The 18,256-nt window shown below is 40.5% G+C and overlaps 1 protein-coding gene across 2 annotated transcripts; it reads left to right on the forward strand.

Moving 5' to 3' along the window:
- Nucleotides 1-3: 3 nt before the first annotated feature.
- On the forward strand, nt 4-17,379 carry LOC138983778 (replication factor C subunit 4-like). 2 transcript variants are annotated; one of them, XM_070357100.1, is made up of 12 exons: nt 4-87; nt 907-1,068; nt 1,843-1,921; nt 2,682-2,761; nt 6,909-7,028; nt 7,546-7,615; nt 8,472-8,666; nt 11,009-11,137; nt 13,118-13,198; nt 15,674-15,790; nt 16,699-16,806; nt 16,850-17,379. In XM_070357100.1, exons 2-11 carry the CDS (start codon nt 941-943, stop codon nt 16,792-16,794), a joined length of 1,095 nt encoding a protein of 364 aa, XP_070213201.1. In that variant the 5' UTR covers nt 4-87; nt 907-940; the 3' UTR covers nt 16,795-16,806; nt 16,850-17,379. The 2 variants fall into 2 exon arrangements, with proteins under 2 accessions (XP_070213201.1, XP_070213200.1); XM_070357099.1 differs by having other exon boundaries at nt 16,893-17,379.
- The last annotated feature ends 877 nt before the right edge of the window (nt 17,380-18,256 follow it).

The raw sequence follows: 18,256 nt of genomic DNA on the forward strand, positions 1-18,256 counted from the left end.
GAATAAAACCACAAAATGTACATGCGCTTCCGGTTCGTCTGGCGGGTCTTTCACGCAGTGACAGAACATAGTGTTTTTATTTGGACGGTAAACGTTAAACGATTAGCAGAATAGAGTCACTTTCTATTGCTTAGAACACTTACTCAAACAGCGCGACTGATTGTCATTTCTTATCGTCTTATAGGACGTGCGGGGTATACTTTGTGAGGATAAATGAAGCTTGTTGGTTTTCGCGAAATATTCGCTTTATCGCAAAATCTTTCTACTTCGATGGACGTAACAAAGAAAGAATGTTTTTGAATGAATCGAATTTAGGGGTAAGAGTGAAACACAGTTTCCTCACAAATTTGCTTCACTTGCAAAAAACTGACACTGTGACAGTGCCATACTTCTGGTCTTTGCCTCAATAAAACATAGTTCTCTTGATTTGTCACTGGAGTCAATGATTCATTCTTTGCATTGATAAAATCAAGATAATAGATTACTTTTTTAACATTTGTTTAAAGGCAATAGATGATGTTGGATATAACTCTTTCAAGTTTGTATGAGTTGTGGAAGAGTTGCTTGCCCTTGTTTCTATAGAAACACTGAGGCAAGCCTACAATTTCAGTACAATGCCCGGTGTAGCTAGCCTCTCACTCGCCCTCTGTCCCACAGTCTGTGTTTCCATGGAAATGCAAAAAGAAGAAAACAAGTGAAAGCAACTCTTCTATAATATAGTATAACCTATAAAAACGGAATTGGTCTTGGCAGGCAGGGTGTGTCAAAGAATATTTTCCATTTTAATGGACAATACAGTGTTGTTATTGTTTGTCTATTACACCAGGTCAGCAGAATGTGCATTCCGCTACACCTTCACCCACCCTCATGGAACCCATCTGAATTTTATTTCTATGAAAATTGCAGGTACTGAGGTAGTATCAGACGTCAGCAGTCCAGAATGCAAGCCTTTCTGAAAGGGCCCGGGGGCGCACCGCCTGCCAAGAAACCAGCACCTGCTCCAGCCCCAGGCACCTCAAAGAAAGACGGCAAACCTGTCAAAAAGCACATTCCTTGGGTCGAAAAATAGTGAGAACTAGGATAAGACTTTTTTGTTAGTGAAAGCAATACAGTGGAACCCCCCTTTTAAGGACCCCCCCCCCCCCCCCACCCCCCAATTTAAGACTACCCCCCTTTTTTGAGAGTATAATTATGTTCAAAACCTCTGTAAATGTATGCACATTTTAAGACCTGATTTTCTTTTTAAGACCTGATTTTCTCAGGTGTTTAGAGGGTTGAAAAGGGGGGTTCCACTGTATTGACCTTTAGCTTTCATTGAACTTGGTGGATTAGACTTTGGCTGGAAAGCATGTTCAGAGTAGGTAGCTTAAATACACTGACACAGAGGGTTTGTCACTGATTCATTTATTCAGCTGAGAAGCACAGGCCTAATTTCAAAGTGGTAACAACTCTCAGAGTCAGATGGTTTAACATTTTTGTGTAAGTTTTCTGTAAAACAAACAGGAGTTTACCTTGCAGTGGAGTCAAAGGTTCTATGCATGTTTGACTGTGTCTTTAAAGGCCTTTCCTCTAAGTTAACCTGTTCATCATGCCTGTGATTTGTATACAAAGCATTACCTGGTATGACAACTTACAATTCGCCCTTAATGTATAAATCATTATATGAATACGCCACACATGACTCATTGTTTGTTATTTTTGTTCTTTGTTGTTAATTGAACGGTTTGTTGCCTGTTAAAGCAAGTTACCCAGGACTTGCTGATGTCCTACGTGCTGCGAACGGGTTAAACTTAAAGGAGACCCTGTGATTCCTGAATGTGAGTGAAAATGGTTTGTTTGCAGTCGGCCGCGCACTGTGGATGATGTTGCTCACCAGGACGAAGTGGTCGCTGTTCTCAGGAAAACTCTGGAGGGCTCTGATGTAAGACACTCAATTGTTTTTTACATTGCACCATTTATTTTTTGCCAGGGCCATTAGGCTATTACTTTTCTCTTCAGTGAAAACAATTGTGTACTGATCGCTGTTCTCAGAATAGCTCTGAAGGGCTCTGATGTAAGACACTCCATTGTTTTTGACACTGTACATTTTATTTGGCAGGGCTGTTGGCTATAGTATAACTTGTCTCTTCAGTTCAATGAATTGTGTATTTGCAGTGTTTCTCGTCTCCATATCATGTGGTGGTTTAATTCGTCTTATGAGGGAAATTAAGAAGGGGTATTCATACCTCCTTAGTAATAAATCAAGAGATACAAGGTAATGTTTCTGAAGTGAGAAAATCATGTGTCAGAAGACAGCTAAAGCAATGATAGACAGTGAACCATACAAATCACAATTTGTTCATTGCTCATTTCTTCAGAAGATGCTGTGCATAGTATGAGTATGGTAAGGAATTTATGAAGCTTACAGTAAGACAAAGCATTAAACATCACCCTGCTGGTATGAAGATAAAAAAATTGCCAGAATAATTGAAAGTTGTGGAGAATGACATCCTGAACATTTGTTTTACATGTTTGTTCCTCCTAGTCCTACACGAAAACCTGCATGTGTTTATTCCTCTTGATTCAGCTGTTTTTAACATGGATTCTAATATCATAAGGTATAAAACCTCCAAAGTTACAAAATATGCAAGATTGTTATCATACTTGATGCAAGTTTTATAGGTTTGTAACATCTTCCACAGCTGCCAAACCTGTTGTTTTACGGACCTCCGGGTACTGGCAAGACATCCACGATACTAGCTGCTGCAAGAGCTCTTTATGGGTAAGTTTTACAACATTCTAAAGCTCTGCCATTAAGAAGCTGTCCTAAACTCTTGAAATGTATGCCAGTGTGAATAGCATGACTGTATGGAGGGTTTGGACTTAGTATTGGTCATTGACACATAAAAATCATTCTGGCATTGGCAGTGGGATGTCAATGGATTCCTGACATACTGGTCTACAGTGGTTACGAATGACACTGAGGTTGTATAAAGGATCCATTTGTTTGTTTGTTTGTTCGTTCATGGGCTGAAACTCCCACGGCTTTTACGTGTATGACCGTTTTTACCCCGCCATTTAGGCAGCCAGACGCCGCTTTCGGAGGAAGCATGCTGGGTACTTTCGTGTTTCTATAACCCACCGAACTCTGACATGGATTACAGGATCTTTTTCGTGCGCACTTGGTCTTGTGCTTGCGTGTACACACGGGGGTGTTCGGACACCGAGGAGAGTCTGCACACAAAGTTGACTCTGAGAAATAAATCTCTCGCCGAACGTGGGGACGAACTCACGCTGACAGCGACCAACTGGATACAAATCCAGCGCGCTACGGACTGAGCTACATCCCCGCCCTGTGTGTGTTTCAAAAAAGAGAGGCAGTCTGTGTGTGTGTCAGTGTGTGGTGTGTGTGTGTGTGTGATTTAGACCTTCATCATTAAGTCGAGTCTTCCTGTGTTATTCCTGTGGATACAAATCCAGCGCGCTACCGACTGAGCTACATCCCCGCCCGCAAAAGGATCCATTGATTTTATGATGAATTGGTCAGATCTTTGTGTATTCTGGCCTAAGTTTCATGTGGGTGTAGATTCTGTCAGAATATACTCATGATTATGCTGAAAGTGGATAAGACGCCGGTCTCCCATGCAGAAGGTTGATTGTTTGAATCCCAGCCGCGTGTGGTGGGTTAAAAACAGTTGTACACATGGAGAAAAAACAAGTGTACATGGGAGTTTCATCGCATGAAAAGAATAAGTGCTATAAGTATTAACTTTGACTGCCGAAATCAAATGTGTTTAACTCTAAGTGTCCTATAAGACTTTGAAGCTTTCTCTTCCCTGATCCTGTTATTTTCTGACTAAATTGTGTGAAACAGAGGTGGTTCAGTAAATAAATCATTTCTTTTTTGTTTGTGAATGGTTTTAATCCAATTTTTTTTTAGATGTTCAAATATGAATGCTGATTATGTTAATTGGAAGTTTAGACATTTTTGAAGATTAACCTTAGTTGTAAAAAGCCGTTAAGTGTATTAATTACAGGTGACAGTTTAAAAATAGAATCAAAACCAAACCCAGGTGTTTTTCTTTGTATTCATGACAAACAAACAGAACATTCCATTGTTTATGTAAACCTGCACTTTTACTCACTTGTTTCAACTGTCACATATCAACTGTCACATGTCAACTGTCACCCTAAAAAAAAAAAAAAAAAAAAAAACACGCACACACACCACAGTGTTTATGCACTTTTTTTTTCCACTTGTTTCAACTGTCACATATCAACTGTCACATTAAAAAAAAAAAAAAAAAAAAAAAACACACACACACACACACAACAGTGTTTATGTGTAAACCTGCACTTCTACTGACTTGTTTTAACTGTCAAATATCAACTGTCAAATATCAACTGTCACATTCATAAAAAAAAAATTAAAAAAAAAATTAAAAAACACACACACACACACACACACGACAGTGTTTATGCACTTTTTTTTCTCACTTGTTTCAACTGTCACATATCAACTGTCACATTAAAAAAAAAAAACAAAAAAACAAAACCACACACACACACACACACAACAGTGTTTATGTGTAAACCTGCACTTCTACTGACTTGTTTTAACTGTCAAATATCAACTGTCAAATATCAACTGTCACATTCATAAAAAAAAAACAACCACACACACACACACACACACACAACAGTGTTTATGTAAACCTGCACTTCTACTGACTTCTTTCAACTGTCACATATATTGTAAGCCTTTTCACATGGACGCTTTGTTATTTGCTTTTAAAATTTTGTCAGGATTTTAGGCGCAAGCGGGCGTCAGATGTTGATTACGAAAATGCTCCAAAGTTTGCGAATTCTCCAGGTTTTTGTTGTGCTTGCCAGTTGCAACTTCCTTTGCAATCTGTTTATTACACACAACATTTAGAAAAGTGAAGACGAACAAAGATAAAATTTCATGCAAAAGATAGTTAGACAAGAGAGAATTTTTACAACACCAGAGTGAGACGAGTGAGAACTTTGGACAATGCACATAAGGACGGGGTAGCCCACACCAGTTTAACATTTTAACTCAACGTTTATTTAGTTGTTTTTTTTTTTGTTCCGCCAACTTGTCCAGTTACAAAAGGGAAATAAAATAAAGATAAGAAAATAAATCAGCATTTCAAATATCAACTGTCACATTAAAAAAATAAAAAATAAAAAAAACACCAACCCACACACACACAACCACAACAGTGTTTATGTAAACATGGGGGAGAACTTTTTGAGAACAGTTTCTGAGAAAAAATATCCTCAAGTGAGACAGTTCGCATTGACTTTCTCTCGCAATGTACACAATCACTCATTGATCAGCATCACCTTCAAAGCTACAGGCAAATCCAGCTAACTCACAAACGGTTAAGTCAAAAATTCGCTTAGCACACAAAGAAATTCTGGTCCGGAATTATCCCTCTTTATCTATGTGTACAAAGTACCCTGAGCTCGAAATGGGATTTCTCTTACGTAAGTCGAAAGACGGATAGCACACAACAGAAAGTCAGTCCCAAAGACAAAGTTTACTCTATATTTACTACAGCAACTCGAAACACGAAACTTGGCGTCTCACACTAGCGCATTGTGTAACCTTATTCCCTTCTTCTCTACACGGACGCCACACCGACTGGTCAGTCGGCACGCAATAAAGTATGAACTGAAGTTAGGAGGGGGCGAGGAGTAAGGAGGGGGCGAGGAGTAAGGAGAATTATCCAACTCCAAGAAAACACTCTGAAAAAGGTGGGGAAGTGGTGACAAGGCAGTGAACGCACTCACCATGCACTGACATCATACGAAAGCAGCCACACAAACACAGCACAGAGGCAGAGGCAGGTGTGCAGATGCTTTGTGAGAATAAGCGTTGAAAACCAGTTTGAATAAAAAAAAAACCAGCAGATGGAGCCGCATGTCATAATCATTCTTCTTGTCTGGCTTTATTGACTGCATGCCGATCTTGTGGCAGTGACTTTTCACTCTTCAGTCGGACTGTTCACAAACCGCTCTCACTCTCCCTCACTGACTACCCTAAGCCCTACAACTGATCTTTGGAAATTGTTTGGAAGAGTACACCTCTCTATTTCTCTCCAATGCTCTTCCTGCTGACTTCAGTGACACCGGACACCCCACTGAGTTTAGCCAGCTACCCCCCACCCCCCCCCCCCCCCCCTCTCTCTCTCTCTCTCTCTCCCCAGCCATGTACTGTTTGGTGCTGTGGCCAGAGAGGTGTCACCGGCTAATTGAGGCCAGCTGCACTGTTCACTCAGAGCAAAACTAGTTGACTGTGTCTAACTTTTGACAAAGCAACACAACTGAAGGGTTCACAGATGTCAATGTCATCGTCGCTGCTACTCAATGGAATGTCCGAAATTCCGGATGAAAAGTCAGATAAATCGGCAGTGTGCACACTTGACACAGAAATGTCACTTTGACCTGAATCTGCTAGGCCTAACACATCAGCAGGGTTGCCGAAGTTCCGAATGTCAGCGCGATCGAATCCATGAAAAGATGATGAAGATGATGAAGATGAACAATCCAAGTCAGCCATTTTGATCCAAACATTCTCTCGCAAAAAACTCAACTAAAATCGGTCAGGAAAAATAGAAAGGGTAAAAAAAAAACTGAGACAAAAATCACCAACTGTCAGCGGTTGTTGACAAACGAGCACCACTCGCGGTTTTCTTTGTGAAGAGCTGTATTTCCGGGTTATTCCCCTTTAGCCTTAGCTACAGGTACGCGCGCGGTTTCAAGCGGATCAGGATCGTCAGCGACAAGCGGAACGGCGCGGTATAGGACATTAAGAGTTAATGGCATGTCTTGTTGTTTCTTCTTCAATTACTGGGTGGGTGCTATGTCTTGCTGTGACGTCTGATTTCTTCTGTTGGCAGACATGACTTGTACAAGGATCGGGTGCTGGAGCTGAACGCATCTGACGAGCGCGGCATCAGCGTTGTCAGAGAGAAAGTCAAAAAGTTTTCCCAGCTTACTGCAAGCGCAACAAGACCAGAGTATGTTCACTTTCATCGTAGTCTTAAAAACGTAAGCCTGATATTTATTGGGCAAAATCAACTTCGCAAAGTCTACCTTGTGCAGCGTTTGCACTGAATTTTTCGTTAAAAGACTTCACAGAGTTTTGGAAGTGGACTTCGGGCTCAATTATGGACGGCCTTTACATGTGATAAAACAAAGTGTGCATTAATTTGTTGAATGTTGTGTTATGTTCTCCGTACAGTTGCTAAACTGTTCTACTGGTGTATGTTAGGCAATTTTACTTGAAGTTTTGCTTGATCTCCTTGCATGTTTCTCATGTTTACCTCTCTCTGTGTATTCCTATGAGTATGAAACATGCCACAACCACAAACATTTCTCACTCACTGCCTGTATAACTCACCTTTTTGTTGGCTTTGATTCTGTGTTTTCAGCTATTCATCACACTCCTAGTTTAATCACAAGCATTTAAACTAGGATGCATTCTGTAAAGTTGATAAATGAAATGTCCTGTGGGAAAATGTGTATGTGTTTCAGTGGCAAACCGTGTCCACCATACAAGATCATTATTCTTGATGAGGCAGACTCTATGACCTCGCCAGCACAAGTAAGTTTACCGGCACGGTTGGCCTAGTGGTAAGGCGTCTGCCCCGTGATCGGGATGTCGTGGGTTCGAACCCCGGCCGGGTCATACGTAAGACTTTAAAATTGGCAATCTAGTGGCTGCTCCGCCTGGCGTCTGGCATTATGGGGTTAGTGCTAGGACTGGTTGGTCCGGTGTCAGAATAATGTGACTGGGTGAGACATGATGCCTGTGCTGCGACTTCTGTCTTGTGTGTGGCGCACGTTATATGTCAAAGCAGCACCGCCCTGATATGGCCCTTCGTGGTCGGCTGGGCGTTAAGCAAACAAACAAACAAACAAACAAGTAAGTTTAGCACAATGGAACCTGTCTGTAACAACCATCTAAAGGACCGACCAACTGTAGTCAAGAGTGTTGTGGCAGAATGCTGTGACCAACTGTAGTCAAGAGTGTTGTGGCAGAATGCTGTGACTGAGCAGTATACCAACAAAAATACTTGTAAAGACTTGAATACTCTCTTTTTAACAGGGATAATCAAAAATCATGCTGTATGAATAGGTTATTCTTTTGAACTGTTCATACTGTGGTGTTACAGTGTTACATCTTTGAAGGCACCTAATAGATGATGTTCGGACATAGCTGTCGGGCATGTATGGGTTGTGAAAAAGTGAATACTCTTGCTTTTATTGAGGCAAGCTTTTCAGGTGACATTATAGGCCAGTCACCAACGAGGGTAGTGTCTGAAATATGTGGACAAGGAGCAAGTGTAGAAAGCTTGACTTACTAAATGCAAGAGTATTCACTCTTTCTAAACCCATCCAAACCCAACAGTTATTTCTGGAATTCCTCTATTGTGTTAAAAACTTGACTTTCTTTCCAGGCAGCGCTGAGAAGAACGATGGAAAAGGAGACCAAGACAACTCGTTTCTGTCTTATCTGTAACTACGTGACACGCATCATTGAACCCATCACGTCACGCTGCGCCAAGTTCCGCTTCAAGCCTCTGGGGGTGGGCGTCATGTCTGAACGACTCAAGCATATCTGTCAGGAAGAAAATGTGAAGATTGAAGAAGAGGTGTGGTTTTACTTTTCTTTATGAAATATTAAAAAAAAAATGCTTTGTCAAAATTTTTAAAGATTAAGCGTTGCATTAGCTAACTATTCTTGTTTTTTGATTCTTTATTAAATAATAAACTACATGTAATTGGTTAATTTATTCATTAATGTCTCTGGTTTTGCTTAGTTTGAAGGAGCGACAGTGTAAATTTGCAAGCATGTGTTTTAAATGGTGTGCCCATGATATATGCTTTAGTTTCATATGTTTTTGTCTTTTAGAAGACAATGTTTCAAAAACAATCATTTTGTTGTGCGTGTGTTCAAAGCTTGTCTTATTTCATCAAAAAATGTCTACCTAAAGCAAAGTTGGAAAAACAGAGACATTTTCTTTTATTAAAGTGTTATGCATTGTTTATGTCCAAGATTAAGATGGTTAAGTTTCTGTTTTACTGGTATATCTTCCCTCTCGTAAAGCTGTTGGCATTTTCAGTGTGGCTTTATTGTTTCTTGCTGCTTTTTATATTTAGTCAAGTTTTGACTAAATATTTTAACATCGAGGGGGAATCGAAACGAGGGTCGTGGTGTATGTGTGTGTGTGTGTGTGCGTGCGTGCGTGCGTGCGTGTAGAGCGATTCAGACCAAACTACTGGGCCGATCTTTATGAAATTTTACATGAGAGTTCCTGGGATTGATATCCCCGAACGTTTTTCTCCTTTTTTCGATAAATGTCTTTGATGACGTCATATCCGGCTTTTCGTGAAAGTTGAGGCGGCACTGTCACGCTCTCATTTTTCAACCAAATTGGTTGAAATTTTTGTCAAGTAATCTTCGACGAAGCCCGGACTTCGATATTGCATTTCAGCGTGATGGCTTAAAAATTAATTAATGACTTTGGTCATTAAAAATCTGAAAATTGTAAAAAAAAAAATAAAATTATAAAACGATACTAATTTACGTTTATCTTATTCTCCATTATTTTCTGATTCCAAAAACATATAAATATGTTATATTTGAATTAAAAACAAGCTCTGAAAATTAAATATATAACAATTATTATCAAAATTAAATTTTCCAAATCAATTTAAAAACACTTTCATCTTATTCCTTGTCGGTTCCTGATTCCAAAAACATATAGATATGATATGTTTGGATTAAAAACACGCTCAGAAAGTTAAAACGAAGAGAGGTATAGAAAAGCGTGCTATCCTTCTCAGCGCAACTACTAAACCGCTCTTCTTTTCAATTTCCCTGCCTGAACGGTGGACTGACGATGCTATGAGTATACGGTCTTGCTGAAAAATGGCATTGCGTTCAGTTTCATTCTGTGAGTTCGACAGCTACTTGACTAAATATTGTATTTTCGCCTTACGCGACTTGTTTCTTTTCTTTTTTTGAATGGGAAAGCTGATTTTACAAAGGCAGTGAACATCTAGATGCAATGGACCAATGTACATTCTCTAAAGTTCAGGATATAGCGCCTTTTGTTTGCAACGAGCTCTTCAGACTTTGCTTTTGGGTGATGTTTGTGCCAGCCCTTATTGTTTTTGACTCACATGCGAAGCAAAAGTGAGTCTATGTACTCACCCGAGTCGTCCGTCCGTCCGGAAAACTTTAACGTTGGATATTTCTTGGACACTATTCAGTCTATCAGTACCAAATTTGGCAAGATGGTGTATGATGACAAGGCCCCAAAAAACATACATAGCATCTTGCTTCAAGGTCAAGGTCGCAGGGGCCATAAATGTTGCCTAAAAAACAGCTATTTTTCACATTTTTCTGAAGTTTTTGAGATTCAATACCTCACCTATATATGATATATAGGGCAAAGTAAGCCCCATCTTTTGATACCAGTTTGGTTTACCTTGCTTCAAGGTCAAGGTCACAGGAGCTCTTCAAAGTTGGATTGTATACATATTTTGAAGTGACCTTGACCCTGAACTATGGAAGATAACTGTTTCAAACTTAAAAATTATGTGGGGCACATGTTATGCTTTCATCATGAGACACATTTGGTCACATATGATCAAGGTCAAGGTCACTTTGACCCTTATGAAATGTGACCAAAATAAGGTAGTGAACCACTAAAAGTGACCATATCTCATGGTAGAAAGAGCCAATAAGCACCATTGTACTTCCTATGTCTTGAATTAACAGCTTTGTGTTGCATGACCTTGGATGACCTTGACCTTGGGTCAAGGTCACATGTATTTTGGTAGGAAAAATGTGTAAAGCATGTGAGTCGTATGGGCTTTGCCCTTCTTGGTTTTTTTTTTCTGTGCCCTCTTCCTCATCCTAACATATGATTTTCTGCATCAGTGTGAGATGTTTGAAAGCCTGTTGCAACTCTGTGCTTCCTTGCAGGCGATTCAAACCCTGATGCAAATATCTGAGGGAGACATGCGCAAAGCTGTGATGTTTCTGCAGAGCGCGAGTCGCTTGTGTGGTCAGGACGGTTCTGTTAACTCACAAATCATCAGGGATATCACTGGAGTGAGTGAATGTTACATTATGTCTTCTGTTTTTTTGCTGTTGAGGGTCTTCCTGAGCCTGAAATTGGCTTTGCGAAGACTGCGCAAAGTCATTTCACCTAAAAGTCGTTTCCAAAATTCGATGCATTGAGCTTCATGAAATAGACTCCCTGAAGTTGAAGACTATACTTTGCAGTCATGCTAAAACAGCAACAGTGATGTTGCCTCGAGAAGTTTTGCAGTACTAATGTCCTTAATTGAGCCTGAAGTTGACTTACCAAAGACATTGCTACGTCTTTTTTACAAAAGTTCAGTGCTAAAGCTTTGTGTCGCCAGCTTCGTGAAGCAGACTTTGCAAAGTGGACTTCACTGAAATAATGACAGGCTTTATCATCTAAATGGAGTAACGTAATGTAATTTAAAGTAATTAAATTAATTAAAAGTAATGCTGACAAACATATTGAGAAAGAGAGAGTGTGTGTGTTGGTCGGTGAAGTAAGGACTAACAGACCTGCCTACCCTTACGATTTGGGCGTAATTTACTACGAATTTTATTCCAAATTACGCCACTACGCTTTCCGCGATGGAAATACGATTTTTATGAAACCGAAAGTACGATTTTTCGCATTTCGTCCCGATATGAATCCGATCCGTATTTTTGCTCTCACCGAGCTTTGTGAGCTTTGTCGGATGAGACATTGGAGAGTCTGCTCCTCTTGAAATCAAGATCAGGAACCTTCGGCACCAGGCAGTACAGCCACGCAGAACTTGGCAGATTTAAGTCATGCTATTACAAGTCTTTGAAAAAGCCCTCTACCTCCAAATAAACTCTATGCTCATTCAGCAAACTCTTGATTACACAAATGGTGGAGCGCTGGTTATGTGCGAGGCTGATTTCTTGAGATGTGTGACCACTGTGCACATGACATATTTTGCTTTCGTCATCCTAGATCATTCCAATCAGTATAGTTTCCCAGTGCTGTGTTCTAGGGTGGTTTTGACTGACGTCACAATTTGAGAAAATCAATGACATTTTATTTTTGCGAAGCAACTGAGTATGAACAGAAAGTGTGCAGAAGAATGTTTGTGTCCTGCAAGACTTTATGAACAACTATTTCTCCGTTGGGAGAAAAATGAGGATGTCTACAGGCAAGGTAGTGTCATATTCTTTATTTGGGTTCTCCTTTTAGTCACACCCATCGATGGCCGTTACTTTTGGCAACGAAAAACTACTCTTTCTACCACCAGATTACTCTTTTTGGCTGGGCTCATTACTCCTTGTAATTTTTGGGGTAGGCAGGTCTGGACTAATTAAATGTGTGTTGTGCGCAAGAGTACATGCGTGTGTATGTGTATTTGTGTGTGCTTGTATATACATATATGTGCCCATTTTTGTGAAAACATTGCTATGGTAAAAGTATTGTTATGTGCATACTTTTCATCTGTTTTACATCGTGCTGTCACTGATGCTTCCTTGAACTTTTAGAAATTCAGCTTGAAGTGGGAGCACATCAAGTTTGTTTACTTTTGGGTCTTACTTTGACCTATCAGTTCTCCAATCAGAGGCTGAACTCAACAATGCCCAAAGTCACAGAAATGGCCACATGTATGTATTCTGCATGTGCGAGTTTCCCACAGAAGGTTGGGGTGTGCACGTTAAAGATCCCACGATTGACAAAAGGGTCTTTCCTGGCAAAATTGTATAGGCATAGATAAAAATGTCCATCAAATACCCGTGGGACTTGGGATAAAGTTAAAAAAAAAAAATTCCATCTCACACGGCATTAAGTCTCAGGAAACATGAATACACGCATGCAGGAAAAAAACAATATGGGTAGCGCCATATGTATGGCAGCTCGCTTTCCCCGGGGAGAAAGCAGCCCGAATTTCCATGAGGGTAACCTCACTGGACTGTAAATCTTATCCAATCCAATCCTATCCAATCCTATCCAATCCTATCCAATCCTATCCAATCCTATCCAAGGTTGACTGTTTGTTGCAGGTTGTCCCAGAAGACTTGCTGGATGAAGTACTGAAAGTCTGTCGCTCAGATTCCTATGAAAAACTTGATGCAACAGTCAAGGTTTGTTGCAAAAATAAATATTTTGTTCTTGTGCACCTCTTCCATGCAATATTTCAGTTTGACATGATGTCATTAGTAGAGTAATGTCAGCGGTAACTGGACAGTTTGGGTATATTATCGATTTATGTGTGAAAGTACTGGAAATGATGCAATCAGCCTTCTTCTTCTTCGTTCATGGGCTTAGACTCCCACGTTCACTCATGTTTTTAGTACCAGTGGATTTTTACATGTATGACCGTTTTTACCCCGCCATTCAGGCAGCAAACGCCAATTTCGGGGGAGGCATGCTGGGTATTTTCGTGTTTCTATAACCCACCCCGGGAACAGACTACTTCCAATTCAGTGGGGGGGGGGGGGGGGGGGGGGGGGGGGGGGCGACTATCCTCAACCCGGCGGGTCCCCAGGTGCCGGATAGGGGAACGGCCCCCAGATATGGGGGCCAGCTGCGAATATAGAATAAGCAGTCCCAGACCAACTAGTGGTGTCTCTACCAGGACGGGGTGGGTTGGCAGATGGCACTCACTACCCTATAAAATGCCCTACGTGTCCGATGACGGTTACACCATGCGAGTAAGAGCCGCATTAAAAGCTCTAGCCCTGGGGTGGGACCCCCCGGTAAGAAATCCCCCATGTGTTCCCAGGGTTAGGTTTTTGAGCCAGGAACTAAGGGTGGGGTAACCCTGAAAGAAACCTAAGGGCTGAAGTCAGAGGATCTGGGCCAACAGGCGCACCTTAACCAACCATAGATCCACGCAAATCGCAAAAATAGCGAACGACAAGAAGAAGATAACCCACCGAACTCTGACATGGATTACAGGATCTTTTCCGTACGCACTTGGTCTTGTGCTTGCGTGTACACACAAAGGTTGTTAAGTCACTGGCAGGTCTGCACATAAGTTGACCTGGGAGATCGTAACAATCACCACTCTTAACCCACCAGGCGGCAGCGACCAGGATTCAAACTCACGACCTCCCGATTAGGAGGTCGACCTCTTACCACCACGCCACTGCGACCGTCATGCAATCAGCCTGACAATCATACCGTCTTTGGGTTGTTTTTGTTTTGTTTTTACATAAATTTAGTCAAGTTTTGACTAAATGTTTTAACATAGAGGGGGAATCGAGACGAGGGTCATGGTGTATGTGTGTGTGTGTGCGTGTGTGTGTGTGTGTGTAGAGCGATTCAGAGTAAACTACTGGACCGATCTTTATGAAATTTGACATGAGAGTTCCTGGGAATGATATCCCCGGACCTTTTTTTTCATTTTTTTGATAAATGTCTTTGATGACGTCATATCCGGCTTTTTGTAAAACTTGAGGCGGCACTGTCACACCCTCATTTTTTAATTAAATTGATTGAAATTTTGGCCAAGCAATCTTCGACGAAGGCCGGACTTCGGTATTGCATTTCAGCTTGGTGGCTTCAAAATTAATTAATGGTCATCAAAAATCTGAAAATTGTAAAAAAAATTCTAAAACGATCCAAATTTACGTTCATCTTATTCTTCATCATTTTCTGATTCCAAAAACATATAAATATGTTATATTTGGATTAAAAACGAGCTCTGAAAATTAAATACTGTAAATTAAAAATTATGATCAAAATTAAATTTTCGAAATCAATTTAAAAACATTTTCATCTTATTCCTTGTCGGTTCCTGATTCCAAAAACATATAGATATGATATGTTTGGATTAAAAACACGCTCAGAAAGTTAAAACGAAGAGAGGTACAGTAAAGCGTGCTATGAAGCACAAGGCAATCGCTACCGCGCCTAACAGGCTCGTCACTTTCACTGCCTTTTGCACTAGCGGTGGACTACGTTCAATTTCATTCTGTGAGTTCCACAGCTTGACTAAATGTAGTAATTTCGCCTTACGCAACTTGTTTTGCACTTGTTTTCCTGAATCAAATTTTTTTCATTACAACTTATTTTGCTATCCCTTAGTTTGACTGGTTGTGAAGTCCAAATGAATGTTTTGTAAAACTGCAAAACATACACTAGTAGAACGGTTGGGCAATGGCCTACATGGCACACCATTCAACAAATTAACACACACCTTGTTTTATCATTTGTAAAGGCCTTCCTTCATTGAGCCTGAAATTAACTCTTTTTGTTTTTTAAACCACTATCTGGATCATACCTATTTTGAAAACAACCAGTACACGATGGATCACTGGTAAGGCCAAACAAAAATATATGTTGGTTTAGGGTAACGTGACCAAAAAAGAAAGGGTCGGTAGGTTGGCTTTTTTAAAAATATTTTTTTGTTCATACAAATTAAGTCGATTTTAAAGGAGGTTACTTCCCTTAGTCTCGGTATGGTTCGCAAAATGTGCCAAAAGTGTTTATTATTTTTAGAAATGAAAGAAAACCTTTTAGGGTCGGCAGGAAAACATTGGGGGGGTTACCCTAAAACCAACATATATATTAATGTGGCCTAATACCTTTTTCTTTTTCTTTGATGTTTTCAGAAAGTGATACGTGAAGGTTATGCAGGGTCTCAGATCTTGAGTCAGTTCCATGACAAGCTGGTGGCCATGGAGGAAGTGAGCGACAAACAGAAATCAGTCATCTGCGAAAAGATGGCCGTGAGTAAAGTTAACATTGTTGGATAAAGATTTGCATTGTGAAAATTCGTTCATAAAGTCTGGGGCAGAAGTAAGGCGATGAATATATTTAGTTAGGATAGATTAGGTGCATGCAATTTTGTTCATAAACTTTATTAAAGTAACATGGACTGAGTAAACTTTTGTTTGCGAAAGATTTGCAGTTTTAATGATCTGGTTAGCTATTGTGTGGCGGTGAGTAAACTTTGTTTGATAAAGATTTGGTTTATGAAAACTCATTTCTACAATCATGTGTGGAAGAAAGGTGGTGAATAAACTTTGTTGGCAAAGTATTTGGTTTATGAAAATCCATTTATACAGAAAGGTGTAAAATGCGTCTGTGAGTAATCTTTCTTTACCAATGGTTTGCATTTTTCATGATCCGTGAAGCTATCAATGAATATTTTTTGATCTAATGAAATCCAAAAACAAATAGACTGCCAACGTTCCAAAATTGAGAAAACACAAGAAAGGTATGTTATTGGAACGTTTAATTTTTAATAAAACAAAATGTTAGATTCACTGATGAATTTGAGTGTAAGGTCTACATGATATCACCTGTGTTATTACCGGCACGGTTGGCCTAGTGGTAAGGCGTCCGCCCCGTGATCGGGAGGTCGTGGGTTCGAACCCCGGCCGGGTCATACCTAAGACTTTAAAATTGGCAATCTAGTGGCTGCTCCGCCTGGCGTCTGGCATTATGGGGTTAGTGCTAGGACTGGTTGGTCCGGTGTCAGAATAATGTGACTGGGTGAGACATGAAGCCTGTGCTGCGACTTCTGTCTTGTGTGTGGCGCACGTGTCAAAGCAGCACCGCCCTGATATGGCCCTTCATGGTCGGCTGGGCGTTAAGCAAACAAGCAAACAAACCTGTGTTATTGTTGTGACAGTTGGTGGACAAGTGTTTGCTGGACGGAGCTGACGAGTACCTACAACTGATGGCCTTGTTCAGCACCGTCATGCACCAGATGTGTCACGCAGAATGAAACGCACACCAGGCGGTTGTTGCAGATGTGTCACGCAGAATGAAACGCACACCAGGCGGTTGTTGCAGATGTGTCACGCAGAATGAAACGCACACCAGGCGGTTGCAATGGCTCAGTGGGCAAAAAATGAACATTATCATAGTAGTGGGGTGGGGAAAATAATGAATGAGAGCATTTGTTTGGGGAAAAGCTTTGTCTTAATAGTAAAAGTGGTTATCACAAGGATTTCAATTCGTTATTGGCATGTACATGTATGTATAGAGGAGTAAAGAGTGATTTTCATGCTGTATAATTATGTACTTACTTGTTTCATGACCAAACGTGCACGCTTACACTTTGTGTAATTAAACACATTGTGTGAATTCTCATGGTTGCATTGTTTTTGTTATGATTGTGTGTGAGACCAGTCTGTGCTGAGCTATGGAAGACAAAACTCTATGGTCAGTTCTTGTTTAACTCTATGGTCAGTTCTTGTATTACAGCTTTTGATAAGCACAATACTGACACACATCCAGAGGTCCATCACACTCACAGAAGAAAAACATGGTGTCTTTGTAGCTCAGAATAGAGAATTTTCAGAAATAACTCTTGTTGGGTTTGCGTGGGTTGTGAAAGAGTGAGCCCTTGCATTTGTGCAGACAAACTTTGCCATGGGCTTCCTGGACATGTGTTTGTTTCTTTCTTTCTTTATTTGGTGTTTAACGTCGTTTTCAACCGTTCAAGGTTATATTGTGACGGGGAAAGGGGGGAGATGGGATAGAGCCGCTTGTTAATTGTTTCTTGTTCACAAAAGCAATAATCAAAAAAATTGCTCCAGGGGCTTGCAACGTAGTACAATATATGACCTTACTGGGAGAATGCAAGTTTCCAGTACAAAGGACTTAACATTTCTTACATACTGCTTGACTAAAATCTTTACAAACATTGACTATATTCTATACAAGAAATACTTAACAAGGGTAAAAGGAGAAACAGAATCCGTTAGTCGCCTCTTACGACATGCTGGGGAGCATCGGGTAAATTCTTCCCCCCAACCCTCGGGGGGGACTAAATACAATCGAAAACACACATGTAAGAAGGTTATTGAAAAGTTTGAGACCCAGGAAGAAGCATTATGGACTGGACAGCAATAGAGTGGAATCCCCATTTTAACACCTCCAAAACCAGAGAAAATCAGGTCTTAACAAAACGGAGGTAACTTGACAAAGGTTATGAACAGAAATTCTGAAAAAGCAAGGACTTTAAAAAGGGGAAGTCTTAAAATGTGGTTACACTTATGATAATGGATAGCATCAGATGACATCCTCCTTAAAGGCACAGTAAGCCTCCCGTAAACCATCACAGATACTGTCAGGCTTTTACACACAGTACAAACACCCTTCCATTTGAACGCTCACCAAACGGGATAATCCTAGGTGCCCTACGTAAAGAGCGAGCAATTTTCAAAGAATTTATCCCAGCG

This window comes from Littorina saxatilis, linkage group LG13, assembly GCF_037325665.1.
Source record: "Littorina saxatilis isolate snail1 linkage group LG13, US_GU_Lsax_2.0, whole genome shotgun sequence".
Classification (NCBI taxonomy): domain Eukaryota; kingdom Metazoa; phylum Mollusca; class Gastropoda; order Littorinimorpha; family Littorinidae; genus Littorina; species Littorina saxatilis.

Coding starts and splice junctions, on each gene's coding strand:
- LOC138983778 (XM_070357100.1), top strand. CDS start 941: ATGCAAGCCTTTCTGAAAGGGCCCGGGGGCGCACCGCCTGCCAAGAAA. Junction 1,922..2,681: donor AAACTCTGGAGGGCTCTGAT/GTAAGACACTCA, acceptor CATCTTCCACAG/CTGCCAAACCTGTTGTTTTA. Junction 7,616..8,471: donor CTATGACCTCGCCAGCACAA/GTAAGTTTACCG, acceptor CTTTCTTTCCAG/GCAGCGCTGAGAAGAACGAT.